This window comes from Amblyomma maculatum, chromosome 2 (genome assembly GCF_055883805.1).
Source record: "Amblyomma maculatum isolate TAMU_Amacu chromosome 2, ASM5588380v1, whole genome shotgun sequence".
Lineage (NCBI taxonomy): Eukaryota > Metazoa > Arthropoda > Arachnida > Ixodida > Ixodidae > Amblyomma > Amblyomma maculatum.
Genome location: NC_139345.1, coordinates 29,861,923 through 29,889,644, shown reverse-complemented (window position 1 = coordinate 29,889,644; position 27,722 = coordinate 29,861,923). Strand labels below are relative to the sequence as shown.

At 45.1% G+C, this 27,722-nt stretch overlaps 1 protein-coding gene across 2 annotated transcripts; it reads right to left on the bottom strand.

Annotated features, from left to right (window-relative positions):
* Window positions 1-1,438: 1,438 nt before the first annotated feature.
* Window positions 1,439-27,249, bottom strand: LOC146198262 (uncharacterized). 2 transcript variants are annotated; one of them, XM_084593677.1, is made up of 5 exons: window positions 27,071-27,249; window positions 19,365-19,438; window positions 17,179-17,583; window positions 8,941-9,324; window positions 1,439-2,483 (listed from the first exon to the last, which is right to left on the bottom strand). In XM_084593677.1, exons 3-5 carry the CDS (start codon window positions 17,575-17,577, stop codon window positions 1,821-1,823), a joined length of 1,446 nt encoding a protein of 481 aa, XP_084449803.1. In that variant the 5' UTR covers window positions 17,578-17,583; window positions 19,365-19,438; window positions 27,071-27,249; the 3' UTR covers window positions 1,439-1,820. The 2 variants fall into 2 exon arrangements, with proteins under 2 accessions (XP_084449803.1, XP_084449802.1); XM_084593676.1 differs by lacking the exon at window positions 19,365-19,438 and having other exon boundaries at window positions 27,071-27,248.
* Window positions 27,250-27,722: the final 473 nt, after the last annotated feature.

Sequence of the window (27,722 nt, the reverse complement as noted above, 5' to 3'; positions counted from 1 at the left end):
TCGTACTGCCCACCCCTTCTGTAAAACCCTCTGCGTGGCCCATGAGGGAACATAAAATAAATAAATGCCAAAAACTGCACTTGAAAATATTTCGCTTTCTTTTTGCACTCTCAATCCTACATGTAAGCATCTCTGCCAAATTTTTTCCACTAAACACGAATTTCCCATTTGAACAACCCCGCCACAACCTTAAGGCCGATTCACACAGCAGATGGAATCGCTGGAGTCCGCGATTATGCTCATGGCCCAATGTCCCTGGCTCCGCCTCATCCACGAACGGCGCTGCAAACAGGCGCGAGTGTTTCCCCAATCAAAATATGGAGGTGGTCTATTTTTTTAGCAGAATTACATCTTCTGAGTGGGGCAGCAATGGTATTCTCGTTTCTTCTTTAACATAGTGGGGGCACTTTTGTATTGTCAACAATAGGGTGCATCGATATTCTTACCTCCTGGGCCATCGAGGCACCCTAGTAAAAAATACGGCACGGTTGACTTGGAATGCCATCGCCTACCAATTTCATATTTTGCGGTGCTGTGGGGGGCTGCCCCGGCCTCGGCAGTTTCTGTCCGCTCCTTCAGTCCGGCACCTCGTCCGCTGATGAGGTGGAGCCAGTGACGTTGGAAGACGTGGTGCTCCGTCCGCGGACGGTTTGTCCATTGTGTGAATCGGCCTTTATGGGCAGTCTTAGAGAAAATTCAATTCACTTTGGGCTGCTGTAGCATGGAATTGCTAAGAACATGTCTAAGAGCCTTCATAGCATTTGGAAAACAGCAATAGTCATCATCACTGTCCAAGCTAAATAAAGCAAATGGACATCACCTTCTTAAACATCACTGTTGCTTTCACCAAAGCGAAGTGCCTATGCTGCAGAATTGCAGGAACAGCCCTATTTCTGGGTAGGGTTGATGCAAGATGAAGGCATATCTGCCGATAACACTGATATGACTGCAAAATATTCATTGTGCCGCTTCACCTGTGTGCATGAACCATGCTGCTGTCTTAGAATGCCCGAGCTTTTGTTATGATCGTGAGAGTTTAGTGCAACCTGAGAATAATGACGTTCCACGAAATACCTCTTGCACCGAGTACCCTGAAAACTCACAAAATGAACAGCAAATCACCACAAATCATTCTTGCAGTTTTTAGAGGACACTAGCCTTATATAAGGAACAAGGCTAGAGATCTATATTTTAATTAAGTAACACAGTCGAAGATGCTGCAAACAGGCCACTGCATATGGCTAATCCTGCCTACGCACAGACACCATCACAAGGTCAATGCTTGGATGCTGTGCTCGCCATGATCACTCAAAAAAAAAAACAGAGCTAAACCCCAAGTTTAGCCTCAAGTACCTAAATGCTTCAAGTGTCAGCACCTATTCATGGCTGACAGTTCCACATATCAGATACTAATGAAAAGATGACAAGCCAACCGAAATTTATTGCATATGACTAAGGATGGTTTTATTGAAGATGTCAGCATGTGGGCACTTCACCTGTTGCTGCTAGCTCATTGGACAAGTGTTGGTTCTTGATGTGAATAAGCGAGACACCTTTTTCCTCCTCCGAAGTACCAATGACACAGCAAAGTCACACTACCGAATATTTAGAATAAGGTAGCCTGCTCTTTGTGCCCTGCCGATTAATTTTTGCAGATGACGTTCACCTCTTGCCTTCCCAGCACGCATGATGGGGAAGGGCCTTAACTGTAGCACAAGTGAACATGCAAGGCCTCCACCAGTCACAGTCTAAAGCGCACAACAGCACAGTTCTAACTCATCTGTGGCCGCAAACTAGTGGTGCAGTCATGGGACAGCAGCTCACTTCTTGTTGATGTACACCACAATTGCACTAGTCCCCCTCGACACGTTGTGTGTCTTCATGTGCACCTGGAGGGACTCGACATTGACAAAGTCTCGCTGACACACCTCGCATGTCGCCACAGGCCGCACAGGCTCATGCTCAGTGGCCATGTGCTGCTTGAGATGCAGCTTGCGGGGGAAAGCCTTGCCACACTCAGAGCAGAAGAAGGCACGCTCGCCTGTATGCTTGCGCATGTGTGCCTGCAAGCCAGCAAACTTGGCGAAGCCCCGCGAGCACACCTCGCACTGATGGGCATGCTCACCCGTGTGTGTCTTGACATGCGAGGCTAGCGCAGTGGCCGTGGAGAACTCCTGCGGGCAGATCTCACAATGAAACTGCCTCTCCTGTGAGTGTTTCTTGCGGTGCGAGGACAGGTTGGAGGCTGTGGAGAAGCGCAGAGGGCACATCTCACACTTGTATGGCTTTTCACCCGTGTGGGTGCGGATGTGGCGCACCAGTGTGTTGTTGAACGTGAAGGACCGGTTGCAGATGGTGCACGTGTATGGCCGCTCTCCCGTATGTATCTTCATGTGCGCATACAGCGTTGAAGCGGCATTGAAGCGTTTCTCACATACACGGCACGCGTAGGGCCGCTCCTTGGAATGAGAGTTCTGGTGAACCTGCGCAGCATCCAAGTTCAGTGCCAGAGATGACGTGCCTAGTTTTAACAATCAAAAAAAGCACTAAAACACTGAAAGCATGGTTAGGCATGTTTACACAAAAGCAGGCTTCAAATTTAATTCCTTGTCAATGCATATTAAGCAACCATGGCTAACAGTACTGTTCTTACTAAAACATCATACAGAGCATATTTTGGTTTGATTTGAGGGGTTTAGAGTTTCAAAGCCACTAAAATGAGGGATGCCCACAAGAGAACTGTGGATAATGTGCACCGACATTGCACAGTAAAACCTATATCTGGAGAAATGATGACATTGCATTTAAATGATTTTATTAGCGCAAATTTATGTGTTTTAAATATACCCTGCAAGAATGCACAAATTTCCAAACTTGCATATGTTTGCTGCCTTCCGATAAACCTCCAGTGAGTATGAAGCTACATTGTGGCTTTCACACAACAGCCACCTGATCAAAATGGTGCCCTCTAAAATCTATTGCTAGCTCCAGGGAAAAAAAAATGATGCAACAAGTTCACAGGATCACAGTATGGAAGCACTGAGAAAGGCTTCATGGGCAAACACTAACCACCATTAAAGAGGGGACATTGAGGGCAACAATTCCATACAACTTCATTTCTTTGTAAGGTTCAACTGTTCACATTTTTCGCGGCTGTGCTGCAGAAGACAAATTTATTGCCGAGAAGTACAGATTTCTTTTGCCACCACTGTATTCAGCCTTGTAATGTTGAGTGCACTGCAAAATTACTCAACAACACCACGCCAAAAAAGTACAGCTAGTGAAAATTCTCGGTGTGATGTCACGCTGGAAATGTAAGTGAATGAGCTAAAAAAATGTCTCACCAAAGGCTGCCACAAGTGATGAGGGAATCGGAGCAGGTCAAGCTTGCTCAAAAGTGCGTGCTTGTTCCCTGCATACATTACTGTGTGACACTGACTATGACACTTAAGTTAAACTTACACGTATCCATATTACCTATCTAAAACATGGCTCACGAAAGGCATAGCACATTTTCATTCACGTCTGTGCGGAAATCGCTTTTCAAACATGTTATGAAGTGCGTTCTAAAGATAGCATCAGAAAATGAGATGCAGCATTCTGCCAAGTAATGGTACACATTTGTAGCCTATAATTGTTCTGATATAGGAATTAGTATCTCGTCAATGTGAGGCTCAAATATTCCATTGTTCAGTTGCTCCTCCACAATCCTGCTGCAGCATCACTCTTTTAGAGTGAGATATACATGTTTTTAGTTGGCCGCTCCAAGTGATTGTTGCCAGCTTTGCTCCACATCTAAGCCGCAGACAATGCATTCTTTGAAGTGCTAGAAATTTTTGCCCCACTGCATAGAGTAATGAACTTTAGAAAATGCAAAACTGCGCAAATAAGACGGGACGAAGAGAGACACACATACACAGAGCGCGGACACAGAGAGCGGTGCCAAAATGTGGCACAGCTGCACAGGAGTACTACTACTACTACTGCCAGTGCATGTATACATGTACACATCAGTGGGATTGTTGGATGGAACGCTGCAAAGCAAACATCTAACAATTGAGGAATGAAGGATAGCCTTGGAATCCCAAGGAAAAATTTGCTACCATTACGACAACTACAAACTGGTATGATAGACGGCACTACTGAAAAATACTTGTATACAATTCTTCAGTTGCCGCTGAATTTATTTCGTGAAAGCAGAGGGACTTATTTACCTTCATTTCCTACTTCTATTGAATCACAGAGTGCCAAGGGTAGCTCACTGGCTGGATCCCTTCTCTAGCAGGTGCCAAAATGTGGCACAGCTGCACAGGAGTACTACTACTACTACTGCCAGTGCATGTATACATGTACACATCAGTGGGATTGTTGGATGGAACGCTGCAAAGCAAACATCTAACAATTGAGGAATGAAGGATAGCCTTGGAATCCCAAGGAAAAATTTGCTACCATTACGACAACTACAAACTGGTATGATAGACGGCACTACTGAAAAATACTTGTATACAATTCTTCAGTTGCCGCTGCCACTTGATTATGTGGTTTGGTTTGTAGTGCTTAAAGGGGTCACAAAGAAGGGTAAACAACGCCATAACACTGATAGTTATTGAACCACCCATCATTCTCCCGCAAAAATTTTCGGTCTAGCTTCTGCAACACCAGAGATATCGGCGATTAAAAATGACCCTTCCAATTTTCCCTCTCAACTCGTACGCCAAAGGGAGCCATAAAAAAACAAAGAATACAAGCAAGTTCAAAGCTCCGCCTAGACATACGTCACTTCGACGAACTTCCGGTTGCCGCGCGCTCGCTCGCTGGCGTACTCGCTCGCGCCAACCCGTCCTCGCTCGCACACGCCTGAGGAGTTCGCCAGTTCGCGCAGTGACGGTTAGTGTAACCGCGAACCCGTGGTTATCCTATGTTACACGGCGGACCAAACCATGGTTGCACCACTAACCGCGGTTACCGCAAACCGAGCTTGACGACCTCGGTTTGCGTCGTTAACCGAGGTTATGACGGCGTCTGTTGACGGAAGCTACTCCTCGGCGCCCGAGTGCGCGAAACGTACGAGCGGGTCTGCTTCACAAAGTTATTCATTTGCCCACTGTATCACGTTTAAAGATCGATGTATAGATTATGGTGCCGCCCGACGTCTTCGATTACGGCCGACAGCGCAGCGACTGCATATTGACTGCGTGCCTTGTCGTGCCTACAGTATCGTTTGAACGGCTTGTTGCTGAGCAGAACGCCAAAAAATACGCGGCCTTAGCTATGAAAGTACACGAGTTTGCAACGCTTGCAGCACGGGATGCCGCGAGCAGGCTGAGGTACGTTACACAATTACCGCGGGGGTGGAACGTGCGAGCGCGGCGAACGCCGGCGCCGTGCGTGACCGTCCCTAGTCGTCGCTAGGCCTTTTGTTTCGCTTCGAAGCCGCGGCGGTCGACGCTTTGGAACATGATCAACGCTGTCGTAAATCGTCTACTTATGAAACTGCCTTATAGTGATTCCTATCCTGCCATAGTAAAATAATTATAGGATTAACTCTGCCGACGCATTAATCGCAGAGCTAGTACGAGCAGATCGGATCAGCCGAAATGCACCAGCGGCAGCTGGCTTGAGCAGAAACTAGCTTGTATCACGGCTATCGCTCTTACCAGCAATTTGCTGCTGGTCAGCGATCCTCACGAGGGCTTCATACTTGATATCCGGCTCAATATTCCAGACGCCAACAAATTTTAGCACGCTTTATTTCGGACATCGGTGCTAACGATCCGCCGTGTCGTTCGCGAACGGTATGCGGGAGGAGGGGCCACAGCGGCGGTGTTTACGGCGGTCAAGGAGGTGCTGCCATCGTGCGGTGCTTAACCGTGCTGTTGACGCCTCGTCGGACTACACTCCGATACTCCTGAAACCACGTTATATAAATAAGATATTTGTAAATGCAGCTTCGTTCTGCCGATCCCTGCGTCGCTTCGGTTGTTGCACTTAATGGGCAATGGCCACCTAACCGATAAGGGCGGCGAGCTGTAACAGCCCGCACAGAGTTCGAGCAGCGCACGAGCAGACGACTTTCGCAGCTACCGGAAGTGTGTTCATGACGTCATGGTTGCAGTGACCGCAGCGAATGGCAGCTTCTAGCAAGCCTTGCCAGTCAACCTACCCGTGACGTCACGGGATTAGGAAATAGTTCCATGCGACACCGCCAAACGACATTCCCTATGCCCGCGAATTTCAAAAAACGCTGTTTTTAAAAATTAATAATAAATCGCTGGCTTTGTTCCAAGGAGTTATACTTTGCGTTAATGCTCAAAAGGATGTGTTCTACACACTGAACACGTTTATCAGTGGTTTATTGGGGGCCGTTTCCGTGGACCTTTAACACCCCAAAACGAATCAATCTATCAGGCCTGCTGTAGTGGGCTGCTGTAGTGGAAAGCTCCAGAAATTTTGAAACCCAGATCTTTACCGTGCAATGAGATCGGTCAGTACATGACCTCCTCTGCTTTCCACCTGCATCAAGAAGTGGCTGCCACGGCAGGGTTCAAACCCATGTCACTACTGAGGCACTGCGACAAAGCCCATTTTGTTGTATACCGATTTCAATATTTCATTACAATATTGAGAGGACGATCACAAAGACAGAAGGGTGAATGCTGTAATATCAATTAGTTGCATTTACCAACTCAATGATTACTCCGATACTCTTACTCAATACCATTATTACTGGGTGGGAAGCAGTTCAGAGGTTGGTACCGTATAAACCAAAATATAGGTCGAGATTTTTTTTTAAAAAGCAAGCTAAAGTTGCTTCCTGTTTTATACAGCGACCTTTAGCAGAATTTGAGGCACAGTCTGGCAACAAGTGGCATGCCTGCTCGCGAATGGACAACCCAAACCGTATCAACATCCTGCAGTTGCTGGCAAGAAGGTTATATAGAACTTCTGGAGTGGCGGTCCCCCATGAACACCAAAGCGAGCAGGTGAAGCTGGCTGAGCCAGCGGCAGCTATGTTGCAAGGGGCAAAAAGCATGCGGCACCGGCCAGCGCAAACGCATCGCGTGCGTTTCACGAGCTCTTGCGCACATGTGCATTTGAGAAAATCTTAATGAACTCATCCTGTCGTCAAAATCCATTGTTTAGACTTCCAATTTCTTGTTTCATACGCCTTACATTGTGATAGTGGATGTCCTCGGGGCGGGAGCTATTATAATGTTCTCCAGATTGTCACTGCTTCTTGGACCAAAAAACACCCCTGCGCTATTAAATAGAGCTGCGGCACACATAACACGTCAGTAAACTGAGTTTAAAAATTAGAGCCCACCAATTGACGAACACTGTTTCGGGAATTAGAATATACATGCCCTTAAATCTGCATTGCGGCACTATGGTTCGCTTGCAGCATGAAAATTTTCTCTCGAAATGAGCGACATTTGTTGCCTGCGTTGCCAATGCTGCTGCAACAAAGTCTGTTATTTTAATAACATTAACAGCATAAATTAACACTGCTACTTTTAGAAATAGTGCGACACCTTTCAAACTCTTTTCGATAGCACTATAAGTGAGAAAAAAATTACAGCCGTTTAATTAAAATGTTTTAAGCTACAAAAGTTTGATGATGATGCTAGATAAATTATGAATTGCAGGAGAAAAAAAACTAATGATCGTGCCTTTTTTTACATGTTTCTGCCAATAGCTAACCGAGGGGATGCACCAAGCGCCAAATGTTGGTTTCTTTCAAGCGGTCAAAAAAAAAAAAGAGTACCGGGAGCCCTTAACACTCCTTATGTGCTGTGAATCCGTAAACTTTGAGACAGTTTCGATCCTGTCACGCGTTTATCCGAATGAGACCAGGGTTAGTCCAGTTTTACATCGTTTTGATTTTGAAGTCTACTCGCAGAGACCTCTTGAATGATACATGACTTGATGTTGTAGCCTAAAGTTCAATTGTTAATTAAATCACCTAATTAAAGCTCATTAGCTAATACCTGCAAATAGTATGGTGCAATATCTTGCTTTGATATAAGCTATTTAACAATATATGATTTGATGCTGTAGCGTAATGTTGAATTTATTACAAAGAACTGTCAAAGAATTTGTCTGAATGTATGATAAAAAAAATAGAAAGAAGAGAATGGCTTGAAAACTCGACATATGCGCCGAAAACGGACCAGCATGGAGAAATCTGTGGGAGCCATTGCATGCAAAGCGCTATCGTCACTGCAATTGCTGCCTGTTGCTGCGCAATGGATGCGGCCGTATCATCATCACCACCGCTGATTGTGCATCCGTAGAAGATGGCGCTGACCACAACGATGGCGCGATAGCTCTCGAGATGAAACAGCAAGGTTTCAAATTTGGAAGCCTCGCGAAAAAATACGGGCATTTACACTCTACGATTTTAACGATCATCAAGGCTGGGGATGTCCTGCAATTCATCCAGTTGCTAGTTGGTTTCGTGCACGCAAGAAGTACTGTCGCCACCATATGCGCTACTGGAAGCGGTGCTCACAGCAATTGTCAAGCGAGCACAGATTTTCAACTGTTAAATGCTATTTACGATGCAAAGCACTGTTGCACCGATTTACTCGTCACTGGTGAGTAGGCAAGCCTACATGCACGGGGAAATACAAGGTGTGTGTGTGTGTGTGTGTGTGTGTGTGTGTGTGTGTGTGTGTGTGTGTGTGTGTGTGTGTGTGTGTGTGTGTGTGTGCGCGCGCGTGCGTGCGTGCGTGCGTGTGTGTGTGTGCGTGCGCGTGCGTGCTTTTTGTTTGTTTTTTTGTTTTTTTGCCACTCCAGATATAATGACAATCAGTTATGACGATAGAATTTTCTGGTTTTCTCAATATCGTTGTAATTGGACTGCACTGTATATGAATGCCTTATCAACATGTGTGTTAACAGCAACCTTAGCTCTGCACTAAAATGCCACATGCTCACCTTGAAGTTAGCAGGGTCCTTGAAGGTCTTGGAGCAGACGGAACACTGGAAAGGCTCCTCACCCGTGTGCCGCCGCATGTGCACCTTGAGCGAGGTGCTGTGCCGAAAGCACTGGCCACACACCTTGCATGGGTAGGGACGCTCTCCCGTGTGGATGCGTCGGTGCCGCCGCAGGTGGAACACAGTCGTGAACTCTTTGCCACAGTCCACGCACGAGTGCTTCGGGCCCCCAAGGAGAGCGTCAGGGTCCCTGCTGCCCGAAACAGCGCCAACACTAGCTGCTGCTTGCGCCACATGCTCAGCCAAGATGCAGTGTGGCTGGTCACCGACCGTGATGATGTCACCCAGCACCCAGATTTCACTGCTCTTCTCGCATGGCTCCACCTGAAGTACACACAAGAAATAACACTGCAGCAGGGCCCTTTATCGTGGACAACCTTAATATATATGCCATTATAAATATGTCAAAGTGCCTGCCAAACTTTCTGCTTGGCCACCTACAATATCCAACTAGATTTGGCATCTGCAGGGCCTTTGCAGTTTGGCTTGCCCCTAGTCAGAATAACTGTTATGTGGGCTAAGTGTGGTAGATATAAGCCATAGATGGTACAAACATGGCACTGAACCTGCTGATGTCGTGTGATCTTATCTTCCTGATGACACGTGCCCACATTTACAAATAAAGTATGCTTCACAACTGCAGATAGCAACACCATTGCAGGCAGCCAGTGCCCTGAGAACATGAGTTGTCTCGAGTTACTGGGATCAAGAAAGGTATATGCTTATAGCACGCCTCTATGCATCACGGTGGTCGTGCTGAAGATGACACACTCCAGCGCCTGCTGGCCGAGCACAAGAGAGGACGCTGCGACTGCAGAACAGGACCAAACACCAGCAGTGCAATACCCTGCTCTCACTTTGTAGAGCAAGATGAGTCAATATACCTTGTGGATACCGTACACAGTCTCCGGACTGGTTCTAGTATGCCACAAATTGGTGAATATGGACGTGACAACTGCGTTCTTTGCTCCTGCCCTACGCTCGCCTCAACTGCTTCACTAGGCCTACCACCACCCGAAGTTTGAGCACCTGCCTTCTTTGCCGCCGGTCCTTCTGTCCATGACCGCCGATTCCTGCTCAATGCATTAGATGAGTGACTGGTTGAAATACATCAGATAACTGTGTCATGGCCCCAAATATGCCACCTTATAGGTTGTGCCTTCCACACAACACATTAAAACACTGCACAGACATCAGGCCTGGGTGCATCAAGCATGAGCCCGAAGTCCAGCCTAGCTCAGCCCATGCCTGGTTCCAGCAGAAGCACAAGTGGTACGCTGCATGCTCAATGTGTACGCAGATGAAACAAGACATGCAAGCAACAAACTACCAGGCATGATGGAAATGCTCCACTTAAAAGCCTACAAAAGGCACCGAACAGTCTTCTAACTGCGTTCCTATAGCAAACACTGTAATAAAGCTAAGAATGAAAAACTTTCCATGACAGCAAGAAAAAAAGAAATGAAACAAACCAGTTCGAATCAGATTAGCACAAAAACAAGGATGGGTGCATAGCTCATAGCAACCTTTCAAATACAGTCAATGTTTATTAAAAACAAAAATCCGAAATTACACAATTATTACCTATATCACTTGTAGATTTCAGTGCTATGCTTCAAATGTTCAAATGAAATTATCACACTAAAACTAGACTGCAGCAATGCTGCTGCAATATGCTAAGCGAATATCGAAATCTTTCAAATGCATTTAAACCACTTGGGGCGGCTACCACCTGCAACGTCAAATGCAGCGCTGAAAGTTTGTGCCTATGTCATTTTCTGTTGATGCTGAAAGCATATAGTACAATCGTGCATAAAGTGGAGATCATGTGAACTTCTGTAGTTGCTTTTTATTTGGTATAAAAAGGTGTGCCTGACCAAAGTGCTCAGGTGAGCAGGTACACATGCACTCTACGCATATCAAAAACAGCCGCTACATTTCCAGAGACTGCTGCTTTGCAGAAAACGCTGCCAATTCCCATGGTCTGTTTGCTTTTGTGCACAATTGTACATTTTAATCTTTCACACAGCAATGTAAGTTAATGATACCCTAGCTGAAATGGGCATGGCAGGGCATATAATGCAAACGCAAGGTAACCAATGGGCCCTAAGGGTAATGGAATGGATTGCAACAGAAGGCAAGTGCAACAGGGGGGTCAGAGAGCAAGGTGGACGGATGAGATTGGCAAGTCTGTGGGACTAAAGTGGCCGTAGCTGGCACAGGAACGGGTTCAATGGTTTGGATTGTTTTATGGGATTTTAGAGTCTCAAAGAGACTCAGGCTAAGAGGGATACCGTAGCGGAGGGCTCCCGATAATTTCAGCACACTGATGTCACACAGTGCATGGGCGCCTTTTGTTGTAAAAGACAAAACCGAGAACTCGGTATGGAAGACCCAGCAATTATCATTTTGCCATGCTGCTTCATGAAGAACAAGCCAGAAACGTTTGCTTTCATGGTTGCTCGTTTTACTGGCTACAATGCAGTGCCCTGTTTCATGCCTACAGATGGAAAAACAAGACCATTTAGGTCACCTTCTCCCACGCAGTCTAACAAGTAACCGTGCATCGGGTAAGTTCATATTAGAGCACTGCATGGTCCTGGTTTTCCAGCCCGGGCCCACACTGACATGAAGAAGGCCCAAGACTGCCTGGCCCAAGGCCTGGGCCAGGCAGTCTAAAAAGACTGCCTGGCCCAGGCCTTGCAAAGTCAGCTTGCGTGGACTCCTTAAAAGACTACCACCAAGGCTTTTAATTGGGCTAGTTGGTTGCTAGATTCACATGAAGTAGATAGCGCATGAGGAACAGTCCAACTACATTCTGTATGCGTCTTCCACGTACGCTAGCCACTATGTTGGAACCGAGATTGTAATAACCTTACCAATAATATTGTACATGCTAAGAGCCAAAGTACCAATTCTCTCTGTTTTCAAAATTGCTGAATTAGTACTTATACTGTTCACAAATGTTTTTTTTTTCTTTGGTTACGACTGCATTACATGTGTAATTTTTTTAGCTTACTACTATGTGTACTTTTGATGTAGCCAACTATAGGTCCAGAATAGGACTGATAGTATTTTAAAATAAATAGATAATAATGCTTAAATGATGCATACTAACAAATCAAGAGGCAAGATAAGTCTGACAAAATATTTTCAGCAGGGAAGGGCACTGTTAAAGTACTGGCAGAACCAAATGCTTGGTCAAGAAATTTCTGCCGTGTCAATTTATTAAAGCGATCGTGCCTGATGCACGCTTAATTATCCATTGGGGCAAGTTATTTGCCTAATCACACACAAAGACTGCCCCCAGCAACTATGCCACAGGAACTCGTATGAGTAAGGGCAGGTAAAGAAATAATTATATATACTTGTGAAGAATTCATGAAAGCACTTCGCATCTCTATGGAGACGAAAAGCTAAACGCTGTTTATTGTGCATATATGTTTGTGTTTGAATACCCAAAGATTCATAAAGTAATATGCTCTTATTTAAAAAAAAAAAAATAAAACACCTCCACGCTGCGACAAACACCACTGAATAAGGTTTGTTGCAACGTTCAACGCCACAAATCTTATTCCATGGCTTTTCTCACAGCGTAGAGATTTTGTTTTTTCTTTGAGGGAGCGGAGAAAGAAGGGGGGGGGGGGGAAGGGGGGGGGCAAAGCCAGGCAAAGACTAGTATATTTGTACAAATGGCTGACTGGGCAATCAAATAGGGAGGATAAGCAGAATGATAAAGAATTAAAATAGGCTGTCACATAACAATATCATTAAATCACCCTCATCCATTGATCAGGAATCTTGATATCTCCATATAGGGAGCTTGCACGAAACGCTGAGAGCGCCATTTTCCTGTACAGTGTAGCAGCCGACCGTGGAGCGGGCCGCGCAAATAGTGCCAAAGTGATGGTTTAGTGCAGTTGTGGAGACGACTGCAGGTTTTTGAAAATACCAAAGGTACGCTTGCACGAATGTGACAAGACCAGGAGTGATCGGAACGTCGCAGACGAGTTTCTTACAAGCATCGACAGACATGGCATTCACAGCAATTCGGACAAATACCAAGTGTGTGCATGTCATTTCGTGTCAGGTGAACGATTATCGATGCACAGCAGCCCATACGTCGCACTGGTCAATTTGTTTACTTTTTCGCAGCCACGCGTCTTGCGGTATAAGTTGGGAGCGGCTCCACAGTTGCTTTGCTTTTATGCTTGCACCTCGAATGTTGTACATATGAGGCACACATTGCTGCAGGAGCTCACCATTCTATCTTCACGTGTCCATTTTGCAGGTGGCCGTCTGAACTTTTCGATGACTGCAATCCTCATTGGGCCATATCGTTGCACCTGGTGAGCACGCATAAAAACAAAAAAATGCAGAGCCCCTCCCTACTTGACCACCAAGATGCGAGGCTACGAAGAAGTAAACAAATTGACCAGTGAGACATACAGGCTGCTGTATATCTATAATCGTTTACGTACCTAACACGAACTGACACGCACACACTTGGTATTTGTCCGGACTGCTGTGAATGCCACGTCTGTTGATGCGTGCAAGCCACTCTCGTCTGCGATGTTCTGATCGCTCCTGGTCTTGTTGCATTCGTTCAAGCGTGCCTTTGGTATTTTGAAAATCCGCAGTCGTCTTGTCCGGACTTCACCTTTAGCGCTTTAGTCTGCGTTTGGCTGTTACAGCCCACGACCGCACAGTCAACCAACGCATTGGCACGATTTGCGCGACCGACTGCTGCACTGTACAGGAAAATGGCGGACTTTCCCTGATTATCCAGTATGTATAGCGCTTTCAGTGTTCGTGCAAGCTCCCTATACAAATGGCACAACATGGCCATCACTACAGAGATAGGCAAGCAAATTTTTTTTTTAATACCCATTAGTCGCGTGCAGTTTTCTTAGCACAAGTGGTGCCTTCTATTTACATGGGCCTTTTCAGTCCACATAGTATATCATGTCTTTAGAAATATAGGCTGGGTGACTGATAAGGACAATGCTGTCACAGACCTACAGGCATTTCACTCCACTGTGCAAACGTCCTATTGGTGTGCTCTCCCTTTACTGCTGGCTCCAGAAAATCAAGCAGTGTACACTTAGCAGCAGACATTCACGTAACATCTCTCCCAAGAAATCTGTTTACAGCAAAACTTTACCCATAACGTCTGAATGTGCCAGTACTACTCAGGCAAGTGAACAAATGATGAATTTTCGAGTGCTGTTCCTTCTTACAACCGGTGTGCACCTCTGCTGCAGTGTAGCATCAATTCATGAAAGTAGCCAATCTGTCAGAATCCAAGGCCTAGTTATCCTCAGCAAAACACCAGCATATTTTTAAGCTTATTGAGGCTGCCCCCGAGTTTAACACGCAGGCCTCTGCTGCAGTGTAGCATCAATTCATGAAAGTAGCCAACCTTTTCTGACAAAATCCGTGGCCTGGTTATCCTCAGCAAAACACCAATGCATTTTTAAGCCTATTGAGGCAGCACCCGAGTTTAACAGGCAGGCCCTCTCCTGTTGAACTTTCTATGACAAACAATGAGTACATGTCCTTGAAATAACTGATTGGCAGTCATTTCTACATATATATTAGCAAAATCTTTACGAAAGATTTAATACCCATTTCTGCCTGTTTAGTACCTGAAACATTTATTATCCGAAAGTCCGGACTTCATGCTGATGAGGCAATGATATCTACGCTTACTAGTGGGCACATTTCACACGTCCACACTTCATCACCCATCAACAATACTATATAAAAGCTTGCCAAATTTTAAAATGCTGCTTGACCACAACCCATTTTTGCCACGAGTGGACCTAGCAAGTCTACAGGGTTCGTGTATGCAGTTCAGCGACTGTAAAGAGCAAATTCAGAAGTTTTAGTTTATGCAAGTGTCCATCAACTGTCATCGACTGACTAGAAATCAACTATCGCTTACATTACAGAATTACAGAACGTGCATATAATGCACAGGAATCGCCACTGTGTTGCAAAATTCCAAGCAATGTGCTTTAGACAGCCAGCAGCATTAGGCTATCTCAATTAATGCGAATGGTCACCAACATGCTTCTGAAAAAATGTTTTAATAGTATTAAGCATTAAGCACATCCTACAAACCAGTGACAAGCGCCAGTCTTACTCAACGTTGGCAAACTAGCTAGTATCATGTTTCCCAGGTGGGCTATTGCAACAGTGCACACCAAAATTTGTTGCAATGTGTAGACAAGCCTAGGTAAAACCGATAGAAAATTGAAGAGATTATTGAATAACAGTAAAGCACAGCTTCCATTTTATGTCATGCAAACGAGCACTAGCAGTTTGTACGCAGCAATGTAACCAAGAGTAGCTGATTGCAGCAGTCTTCCAACATACTCCTGAAGAAATTTCGTGCCCATGTGGTAAATGCTCAGTAGTGTAAATAATAATCAACCACTTGTTTATCAAATAAATGAGCTAAAACAAAACAGCAGGGGGAAGTGAGCAGCAGATATCAAAACCAACCGTTACAGGACCGAAGCATTCGAAGCAGAAGAGACCTATTGTGTTCGTATTCTGAAGGCATTAGAAAATTTGGAATGTCTCTGTGGTGCTTCATTGACTTAAATGTCATCCAAGCCAAATGGCATTAGAAATTTTGTGCAGCAGAGCAAGTTTGGCAGTCAAGTTGAATGACATTAGATTCGTAGGCACTTGAAACGCCCCCGTAGCATATGTATAATTAGTCACTGAACCTGTTAAACCTTAGAAGCCCTTTTAACCCTTTAACCACCAACCCCAATCTGTACTCATCAGAGGAGTTCGTAATTTGTAGCACCACCATCAATGATGTGTCCCACTCAATGTTGTGCTGCTTACACTGCCAAAGAAAAGTTACAGTCGTCAAGTGCGTTGGTTGCAATCTTCCAACCCTAGAGGTCAGCACTTGTCCATAAAACACCACATTGCATGCCCTTCATGCATTCTTTAGAGGGCCACTGCCCACCCTCTGGTCGAAAATATTTTCTTCCCCCGTAACTTTGAGGCTTTGCTCCCAGAACGCAAGGCCGAAAACATGTTTTTGAAAAGAGTAACTAACAACACAATTACAGCCACCACAATCACCCGATTCTGTCATGTTTCTCTCCTCCCATACCCTCGCAAATGCTTTTCACTCTCCTGCCCGGTCGTCTAGCCTCTGCAAGCCAAAATCCCCTTCCTCCTCCGCACTTGGTGGGAGGTGGGGTGTGGCGCGCTCCGTGCGCGAAAATGAAACAGGCGAGGGAGCGCGCACTGCTGCATTCATTGCATTCAGTCCGGCCGTGGCGAGAGAAAAGCGCGCAGCGAGCGGCGTACACAATTAGACGTGTACGCCCATCCTTCAACCGTCAGTCAGCGAGACGGACCAATGGATGTCGTCGCTAATCCGACGTCAGCCTAGCGGCTCATAGAGAACGGGGAAGCTGGTTTCCCGAAGGGGAGGATGAGAGAGCTTTCATTTATGTTTTTGCTGCTTTGCGGCGCGCATATCGCTGTAGAATTTTGCACAGACTACCTCCGGTACCTGATCGAAGCATTTGGCTCCGTTGCTTAAAAAGTCATACTCTGGACAGTGGCCCTTTAAGCCTGGTCATAATAGCGTTAAACATGAATTCTGGCAGCGGCATCATTCAGAGAAAAAGAGGCGCTTCTTGGACCAGTTCTCACAGTAGCATTGCTGACGATCTTAAATTGGTGCAAAACAGTGACTCTGGCCTTGTTCCTGGCCTTGTGACAGCAACAATGAGGTGCGAGGACTGGTAGGGCTTTGTGCAACACCCTGTTTCATGATATACCATACAAAGTTTGAGTACTATTCATGAAAACTTGTTCGTGCGAGGACGAGGCCACACCTAACTACCTTTCAGTGTGTTGTAGTACACTGCATCAAATAGGTAGATTCTTAGCGCGCTGTGGCCTATTACTAATGCATGCATTGAAGGAAAGCCACCCTCAACAGCAGCTTCTCCTTTTCTAAATTTTTGTGCCAATTCTAACCAGAAAACAACAATGTAATACATTCTCGGAATCAGAACTGCATGGAAAAAATTATGATTGCGTAAAAAAAATTGCCGATTTTGGTATGTTTTTAGGCGGTTAAAGGGTCAAAAAAAAAAAAAAGACACATGAGCTGGAAAACTTTCTACTGCATACCTTGCAAAGAACGGTGGAGCCGTTATTGTCAACAGTCACAGCAGAAGCCATGACCTCGGCTGTGATGTCTTCCACTTGCTGCACCTCCTCAACTGCCTGCACCACTGTGCCATGGAACTCCACTTCCTCCACATCCTCATCAGGCACCAAGATGGCCTCAACGGCATCGGCAGCCTGCAGTTCACTGGAGGGATCCTCCATCACCTCGGCAGCCATTTCCAGCGCTTCCTCAGACACCACTTCGCTCGACATCACATCGTCCACCTCGTCATCCAGAACTTGGCCACTCACCACCTCAACATCATCGGATCCTTCACTTTTGACTAGCATCTCACAGGATGGCAGCATGCCAGCTGACATCTCTGCCAGCAGCACCTGCGGACTCGGCTGGCCAGACATGGTCCCCTAGGGGCAAAGCAAACAGAATGTGCATGAGCAGCAGCAGCAACACAGGGCATTGTATTTTCACACGCAACACCTCATTCATTGTGACACCCCACGAAAGAAAAATATTTTATGCAATGAGCCAAACAGGACATTCAATAATAGTTCATCCAAGTCATTCCTTCGTTATGCAAGCAACAGGAAAAGCAGGTACAAAACTGGCACATGCAGAGACTACAGCATTTGGCACCAATTTCAAGCACATCAATTAAACCTGAAAAGCAGCTGGTTTGACTTCTGTGTTAAATCTGCACATATTTCACAGCCTGCAGTTGTGCAGAAGGTCATAAAGCAGCCCACACCTAGCCACCATTAGCTTAGTGCTTTCTTGGGCTATTTTGCTATAAGCTGTGGTACAAACTCCACCCCACAGCTGTTCAAAACAAATGTTATAAATTGCTTCAGCAGCAGTTAGCTAAGAAAAGCTAGTGTCTTGGAAGACTGCTTCCTTCCCACATGGCAAAGCCAACAGGCAGACCCCTCACGTATGGAGAGGGTGTGAAATGTGGCACTTAACACTTCTTGTCATAGGGACCAGCTGTCGCACACAGCAAAGGAGGGAGCGCAGACCATAAGCTATGCCCGCAACCCCACTTGCATGTTGATTCTTATTTGGTTCCCACCGCACTTATGTGCGTTGATAATGCACATAAACAGTCTTGTGGAATGCACAGTGTTCTGGAGTAACAGCCGAGTAGGTACTGACGTGCTAATCATCTCTAATTAGTTACTAACAAATCCACAAAATTCTAGAGGATTTTTGGTGCCAAAAGTGGTGACTCGACTCTGCTCTTGAAGGAATGACTAGGAGAGAGCAAACAGAGCCCAGCCTGGCACTGGCACCAGTCCACAAAAATACCATTATGCCAGAAGTCCCAACTGATGCAAGAAGGCCTGCGGAAGCATTGAGACGGATGTTCGGTAGAGCCCCATAACTGCTTCAAGCATCAATGGCCACATGGGAACTTTATCTACGACACAAACTGCAGCAGGCTGCGGCAGTTAGCTCATAAAAAAAAAAAAAAAAAAAAAAAAAAAAAGGCCAAAATGTATCAATTTACACAAATAAGCTAGGAAATGCCCTTAATTGAGGGTGTGTTGCTAAACAGAAAAAGGTGCTTGGCCAGTCATGAGACAAATAGTGCCTTCGGTTACAGCACTTCCAGACTAATCACAGTTGGTGTCAACTGACATTTATAGCCACCAGTGCCTTTGAATGCTGCAGTGCTGAAATTGGTTTATCCCTCCCAAGACAAAAACTAAAAACTATGCTATCATTTTCTTTTTTTTTTTAAGACCTATGCAGTCCCAGTTCAAGTTCAGTTTAATACCCAGAAATGTGGCGCAACAAACACAAACACAAGTGAAGAGACACAACACACGCGCACTGTGCGCGTGTGTTGTGCCTCTTCGCTTGTGCTTGTTGTGCCACATTTCTGGGTATTAAGCAGCATCAACTAGCCCCTCAAGCTGTTATTTCAAGTTCAGTTTATACAGTCCACATCTGGATGCTGGGAGCACAGTGAAAAAAAGCCAACAAAATCTTTGGCTTGCTGGGGCACGGCACCCTCTTTGCAGACATCAGTGGTAGCAGTGGCGTCACCGCATTTTGTGACGCTGAATAGAAGCACAAAGGCACGAAAATTCTAGAAATGCAAAAATTATGAGCACATGAAATACAGGCAGAATTTCTAATGAAACAGCGCAGGCACATGGTACTAAGAAGAGGGAAAAGGGCATACACGGCATTGGAGGCTGTTCTGGTTTCAGCATTGATGTCGAAGATCTTTTCTCTGCCCTACCACGTGCTCCTTTCCTGCAGTAGGTAGAGCAGTCCATTGAAGAACAAAATGACTAACATGCTTTTGGAGATAAGTGCCGGATTTTTACTGATCCTTTCTGGAACTCCTCACGCTCTATCTCAAGAGTATGTATGTCGCTTGGGAAAACTAAACACTCTTGCAAAAGTCCGATGTTTGTATAATGTGCCCACAAATAGTCTTCAAAAGCAAGTTGATAATTTGAGAAATTTGCGAAATTCCCACTTTTTTTCCACATGTTGATTTTCAGTGCGAAGTGTTTGTCCAAGCTCCCACAGATTACACTGTCTAGCACTGGTGGCATCAACCTGTCAGAAAACCGCAGCCCATCTCCCTTTCCAGTCTCTCCTCTGCAGTGTGGCTGGAAAGGTGGACCAAGTGGCAAAAAAAAAACAATAGTAGCAACCAACTGAGCTGGGTTGCCAGGTGACGCTTCTGTGGACAGGGCAAGGTACTGACCTTTTTTTTTTTCTCTCATTACGTTGATGTACGAGTTCAGAGGAAAACATGGAAGCAGTTTGTAATCACCTGCATCTCTGGTGCTACATAAGCGTGACTGAAAATTTTTGCAGGAGGATGACAGGTGATTCAGTATCGATTTCATCAGCTTTTCTTACCCTCGATGGACCCCTTTTCAGTGCCTCTTAAAGCATATGTTTGATAGTTTGACAGTTTATTTGGCTTCTTTCCTATACAGGAAAAAGCGAAGGAAGGCTAAAGGCTGCAAGCTTGACAAGGCCTACCCTCCGCATACAGTTTCGGCAGCATTACAGTGTTACACTTTTAAAATACAATCAAAAACACTTCTCTGTCATGCAGACTTTCGTAATGGGTACAATACAAATACATCAAGACTTATTGCTACACAAGTGTCAAAAAAAAAACAACAACAAAAGGATGAACACAGACAGAAAGCCCAGTCATCTGGACAGATGTATGCAGATAAAAAAGCAAAAGAAGGTAACATCAAAACCCAGGAAAAAAAATCACGGTTTTACAGAGTCCATGCAGGAATTGCAAGTATAAGTCACTGGTGTCGAATTTCTTTCTCCATAACCAGTGCTCTCAGTTTTTTTCTTCCTTCTTTTACTCGAATCGACATCATGTGGCAGTTTATTCAAAAGGAGTGGAATTTGGTAGTCTAAATGTTGTTTACCATAATTTGTGTGCGTTAGAGACTTTCTGTGCACTTGTCTGCGAAGGGTGAGAGTGTATGTATGGGCAGGATTACCAGTTACGTGGAGTTTATGTTTTTGCACATGATGAAATAACCTGAAATAATAAACTTCATCAGCTCTTAGTAAAGAGTACTTCGCAAACGGGGGCCTGTTGACAAGTCTTGTACGTGTCCAACATACCTTTCAAGTAACCAAAGTATGCGCTTCTGTAATTTTAGTGCTCACAGAATACTGACAGCCACACAATTCAAGACAAACCCTTGCAAATACATAAAATAGAAGTCGGCAGCAGCAATGTGGGGCACTTTCACAACGGCTTCTCGACAACACAAAAGCTGCATTTGAAATGCACTCCAACACTAAGCATCAGCTTCCAAACTATCTTGTTCATGCTTCAGTGCAGCACAGCGAAAGCCAAGTAAAAATGAAATATGTGCAAATGTTTTAACAGCAGAAGTCAGTGCAATTTGACATTAGAACCAATTTCCACTCCACCTATAACTTAGTAATGCCATACAATTGGGACCCTACCTCATGGTTTATACCACGTGAAATTCATGGAGGGAGTCATGTATATATATACACCAGAAATACCAGCAGTACCTTTTTGTACTTAGCAGAAAGGTTTAGCACTTTTTTTTTTGCAGGAGAAGTTGGCAATGCTTGAAATCAAGCTCCCATTTTTAGTTGAGAATTCCACACAGGTTTTTGTCGTAACGAGAATAAGAAGGTGTCTGCCTTCCCAACTGGCATCAAAGATTTGTCTTACTCTTTACCACAAGACGCTCTATTACTGTGTGTAGAACAAGCCATTGACATGCTTGGCACTGTTTCTTTTCAGAATAACCCTGGTGTAACTGCAGACAGGTTTTTAGAATTGCTCAATGTACACTTGAAATTAACTTTCGTGACCTGGGACAAGGATGCCTACCAGCAAAAGTGCTGAATTTGCATCGGGTCATGCATTGCTCCAGTACTAAGTGATCTTTTTCTTGCCATGCATGATAGAAATCTTGCCGAGTGTCTTGAAGGGAGCAGCATATTAAAAGTGTTTAGATTCGTGGACAACTTTTTAATGATCATTGACAACGCCAAGGCGAACTTTACTCTTTATGCTGAAAATGTATTTTATGTTTTTAGGCGGGACTTATCTCCATTAATTCTGATGCATGAAATGCTCCATCAGAGTTCTATCAGGTTTTTAGACGCACCATTAATTCTGATGCATGAAATGCTCCATCAGAGTTCTATCAGGTTTTTAGACACACGACTCATGTTTCTTGATGATCCCATTTATTGGGGTTATGAACCTCGAGCGAAAAAAGCGTTTCTCCCTGCGGTATCAGCACACTCAAAGCTGGTAAAGCGAGGTGTAGTGAAACACTGCATCAGCAATTCCCTAACTAAGTCTTATGTACATATGTCAGTGGTGCCCTGGCACTACAGATTAGTCGGCTTTATGATGCTGGTTACCCTGAACCCCTTGTTTGCGCAGTGGCTGAAGGTATGCTCAGAAGGAAAAAAAATTGGCTGTGGTTTAGCTCTGGTTAAACTAGGTTGAATTTCGTTATGGTTCAGCATGTAGTGCACCTCCTTCTCTAGTCTTTTTCTTTTTATTCCATGGTCCCCTGGCAGGAGCTGCCAACTTGGGTCTCTCCTTTTACATGGGACGGTTATGTCAGAATCAGCCTGCCAGGATTCCGACAGTCACGTTACCCCTATAGGGCACTAAGGCACGTTCATATGGCTTGGTTAAAGCGGGGCTTTATATCTGGGCTGGCAGGAGCTGCCAACTTGGGTCTCTCAAGGTCAAATGTGGCCCTTCCCGGGACGACGCGACGGGTTGAAACCTAGCGCAGTATCGTTAACACAATAAAAAGTAGGAGATGAGAAGGATGATAGCAGAAAAGTAGCTGTAATACTATATGCACAACAGACATCACATAATCTGAAAAAAAATCAGAGAGTGAATAGGAGTTCAATTTGTGTTTTCTAAACCGCTGAACAATCAGTATAATGCAAGAAAACAAGCCCATTCACAACTAAGAAGAGCCCTTGCAGTATTAATCATCAAAACCACTTCGTCAGTTGTCAAGAGAATGTAGTATATCGCGTGCCTTTGTCGTGTGGCCGCGAATATATCGAACAGACAGGCAGATGTGTTAAAAGGCCCACTGTCCACCCTCTGGTCGAAAATATTTCTTTCCCAGTGACTGTGAGACTTCGCCCCCAGAACGCAAGGCCGCAAAAAGTTTTTGAAAAGAGTGACTAATAACGCAGTTACAGCCACCGCAAGCACCCGATTCTGTCGTGCTTCTCTCTTTCCGTTCCCTCGCAAAAGTTTTTCACTCTCCTGCCTGGTTGTCTAGCCTCCGCAAGACAAATTCCCCTTCCTCCTCCGCGTTTGGCGGGAGGTGAGGCATGGCACTCCATGTGCGTGAAAAAAAAGAAAAGAAAAGAAAAAGAAAATGGGTGAGGGAGCACGCGTCGCTGGATTCAGTCTGGCCGTGGCGAGGGAAAAGCGCACAGCGAGCAGTAGACACCCATCCTTCACCCTCAGACAGCGAGACAGACCAACGGACATCGTTCTCGACAAATACGTCAAAGCTGCGGCTCGACGGGCCAGCGCAGGGAACGAGAAACCTGGCTTCCCGAAGGAGAGCATGAGAGAGCTTTGATTTGTATTTTCGTTGTTTTGTGGCGCGCTTGTCACTGTAGCATTTTGCACAGACTATCCCCGGTACCTGATCGAAACACTGGGCTCCTTTGCAGAAAAGGTACTTCCCTGGACAGTGGCCCTTTAACACAAAATTGAGAGAACATAATAAAAATATAAAAGAAGGGAACCAGGGTCAGCTCAGCCTGCACTGCCGTTTTGCGACAATAAATGTGAACGTCAGCATCAGAAAAAGCCACGCGTGCCAGCTTTTAATCAATGCATTACTGAAAGTAAACGTAAGGATCAGGGAGTTAGAGAAATAATCGAAGCAGCGAAGATTGCGCATGGGGGAGATAAGTGTGTAAGCATGCCGGCAATCTTTTTGATCCAGAAGACTCAGATTTTTAGATGGCTGAAATTAGGCTCCTGGTGCTATGCTGTGGCATCGTGATGAGTGTTGTTTTCCTTCGCTCTTTTTCCCCTTTTCTCTGATTTCACTCTTACTAGTGTATATATATACATGACATGTTTGGTGAAATAAATAGTTGGAAGTCAGCACCCTATTCCCTTGTACTCTATCCTATCCCTTCTTTCTACCTGTGCTGTTACTGAAGTCATGTTTAACTTAGCCCAACAAGCATCAATCATGGAGGGAGATCTCGAAGAGCAAGTAGAAATCAAATTTTTCATGAAATACAGTCATTTGCAATATGTGGATGAGCTATTATCACTTGTTATGCTATGGGAAATAATGTATACTTCAGTTTGACAAACAAGCTAAGAAGGCTTAGTTACTCAGAGGAAATGTTTAACATCTACAAGAATTCAGTGTTGGCGACTAAACTATTTGTTCCCGCAACTTTGGCTCAGCAGCTAACTGCCACAGCCACAACTGAAGGGTGTTTGCCTTTAAAACATAGCACCTGAATGATTGCCGAGGCAAGATCCATGTCATTGTTATCAATGCTGGACTGTAAGTGGCAGTTTTGGCTTTACTGTATGAACCCAAACAGAAAAAAATTACAAAATATTAAGTGATAGCTCCAATTGCATTATATAATAGACTAGTCCCTGCACATTGTAATTTCACATCTACAATACTAAATCAATGCCAAAAGAAGTAAAAAGTAACACAACCAATGAGATTATGCTGCATATACGCATGAGCGTAGTTCATACAGCATGCTACACTATGCATTGCCTATGTAAGACACCCATGCCGGTGTGTTAATTATTTATTGCGCTTTGGAGATTTTCTGCAGCCGACTTAGACCATTTGGAATGCCCAGTAGTACCCAACTTTCTTTCAGGTCACGGTTTTGAGATCAATGGGACCAACATAGCCTTGTAGTCCGTGAGGTGAACACTTCCAGCCCCCTCATCAGAGACATGATAGTGATTTTTTGGGACTGCAGTTCAAAGGGGGGCTGCAAGCATCCTAGTGTTCGATCCCCATCTCAACCTTCATTATTAATAGAGCTGCCCGAAACAAACTCCTTCCAACTAGACCGTGCAGTCTAGCCTCGTGACATCACACAACCTATCGACCAATCATATCGTTACGGAAATCTATCAACTTCCACGAGTGCAAGAGAAATGTGTACCAGTGCAACCCTGACCAATCAACTCCCGGCCATCTCACCAGCTGCCACCTACCAAAGACATGCTCCCGATTTCCAAACACGCAGGCAGACCAACACCCTCACACTCTGCTAAGAAGCATGCTCGCGATTTTTCGTGGCTGCAAGGCGTTAAACGGTCGACGCTGACAACATTAAAGCCACCAGACAATCTTTTTAAGACGCATGGTTACTAATGATTAAAAAAGACCAGACTAGTAAGAGTCGTTTTATTAGCCATAATTTACATGCTCAACACCAGGCAATAAATGTACAAGAACTATGCATACATATACAAAATGAAAAAGTAATGGTGAAATCAGGCAATATGCTTGTAAACCACATGAACAGTCTTGGCCAAACATACTGCCTTAGGGGTTGGCTTCTAATCCCTTTACCAGGGCTCCTGAAAGCATTCCCAGAAAATTCAAGCTCAGAAGGGCGAGGACGTGATTTCTTGTCACCCACAAGAGAGGCAATATTGAAAACGTGCAACGAGCCTTGTTACAGGGCTTCAAAGCAACCACTTTGGGATGTACAGTCTTTGTCAAAAGTATACGGCCCAGGGGTTTTCCTCCTAAGCCCCGTAACGGGGCTCGTATCCCAACACTGGCGTTCAAAATCTTATAGATGACAAAGCTCGTCCTCATTCTGCTCTTGCTTTCATTCATATTCCAGTATGGCTACCAGGCACTGAGTTACAGGGCTTAGAAGCGAAACCATTGGGCCGTATATTTTTGACAAAGAGTGTACATTTTAACAAAGACTGTACCTGGTCGTGTGAGCAGGTGTCCAATAAATTGAACAAAATGCATGAGATGTAATACTCTCTCAGAAATGATTGCCAGGAACACGCAAAAATGCTCAGGTGGTGGACTCTGAGACAACACATTAAGGGCATTTACAGAACATTCAATATTTTGTCACTGGCTCTTTCCTTAGAATGACATATGCCAGTGAAAGCACATGCATACTGATACCGATAGTTATTTTGGACTGCATGCTTCATTTAGACGATGGTGCAATCATGCAGTTAATGCACCATCTGTTCATCGTACATTTGTGCACCACACAGATACTTGTCTTGATTCCCACTTAATGGGCCAAACACGTGTGGCTTCCCATTTAACTTAAAAGCGCATTCCAAGAGTTTATTTTATAAACTCCTATTTGCCAGGCACCAAGCAGGCATTCGCTTGCAATTCATGACCACACCCACAAATCAACAATCGTGTGCGGCACCTTGTACAGCAGCGCTAACCAGAATTCGCTAAAATGCCTACTCGCTCCGGTACGGATACAATCAAAATGCGTTAGCAGCAGCGCAAACTTGCGCGCAGCGCAGGTTTGCGCTGCTAGAACGAGAGCCCGATTGCTACCTCGATTTTCTAAACGCTACTGCGCACTTGTCCCAACTGATAGAAAATGCTGTCGATGCTGACAGTTCTTGGCGGGATGGTCCTCGCGAGACCATGTGCACGTGTGAACGTAAAAAGTCCGATACGCCCCTGCTCTACAATATCATATCACCGGCCGGCGACAAGTGTCCGGTTGCATCCTGTACGAGGACGTATGAATATTGGAGCTCCAGAATTGCAGCATATGCTTTGCTTTAGGCCGGAACCACCGCATTAAAGTCATGACGCAACACTATGCGTACTACTAGTGTTGTTCTCGAAGGCTGTAATAATACAATACGCATGTTCAGGCTTAACGAAAAAAAAAAAAAAAAAAGAGAGGGGGGGGGGGGGGGGGGGGGGGGGGAAGAAGAGAGTCCTTCCAACCATCGTAACTATTTAAATCATTCGGTAGCCTCGCAAACAACATCGCCCGCACCAATGGAGAAAAGAGCTGCAGAATTGTAGCCGCCGCGAAAAACTCCAACGCATCAGCCCACTGCTCAATCACATGCAGCATGACTGTCGCAGACATTGGAAGCTGCGACGGTTTCTGCTCTCTGGGTACAGTCTGTCAAGACTAGGGACTAAAAATGACACGAGGGCTCCAGATCGTACGCAAAAATATTTGAGTGAAAACAACAATGGGCCACCGAAGGTACTGCCGAAGAGACCTGGAGGGGTGGACGAAAAAAAGGCTTCACAGGGAGTTTTCTCGCCCTACCACCTGCGCACTTGTGCAGTTATAACGAAGTACAAGACTTCAGGCGCTCACCTTGAATTTACAGCTTCACAGGTGCTCCAGATGGTGACTAGTGACTTTCGGAGAAAGCGATGATTGCAACCACCACAGAACGCAACGATCAGTGTGGCTACCTCCTATCCGGGCCTAAATTTGTCGTGAAACTCAACAATGCCCTTTGCTAGAAATGCATGTAGAACCGGCCGGTGAGCTCTCTTTCGCCAACGCAGTGACAGTTTCGTATTCATCAGATACGTGTATGTGTATCGTGGTATGCATTATGCATAGTACTGTGCAACTATTGTGTACTTTCCTAAGGCAACGGTTGATAATCGGAATCAAGTTAAAAATTTATAAAATGTTGCCAAAACTTGGACGCTCAGCCAGCGGCTCAGCTTTGCTACAGTTCACTGTTGCTTCGTTAAAATAGCGATAGGCGATAGCGCCTGTAACCATTCGACCATTCCGCGATTTATTTGTATTTGTTTGCACAATGCGCTTCGTCTCTGAATATGTATCTAAAGTCGTTTAGCTTTATGCTTTATCTCCTTCGAAACGCGGCCTGGCGAAACCGGCGAAACGCAATCGCCTAGTCAACCACCCCACCTTTCTATTTCTCTCTCATGCTTAAATTTCATGCCATGCTAATTTTTCTGGTCAACGCAAAGCGTCCGTGTGCTATGCT

Bases quoted from the DNA above. Each gene is read 5' to 3' on its own strand.
- LOC146198262 (XM_084593677.1), bottom strand. From the start codon at position 17,577: ATGTCTGGCCAGCCGAGTCCGCAGGTGCTGCTGGCAGAGATGTCAGCT. The intron at 9,325-17,178 runs GTATGCAGTAGA...TGTGTACTTCAG, and splicing joins GCTCCACCGTTCTTTGCAAG to GTGGAGCCATGCGAGAAGAG. The intron at 2,484-8,940 runs GTGAGCATGTGG...GATGCTGCGCAG, and splicing joins AGGACCCTGCTAACTTCAAG to GTTCACCAGAACTCTCATTC.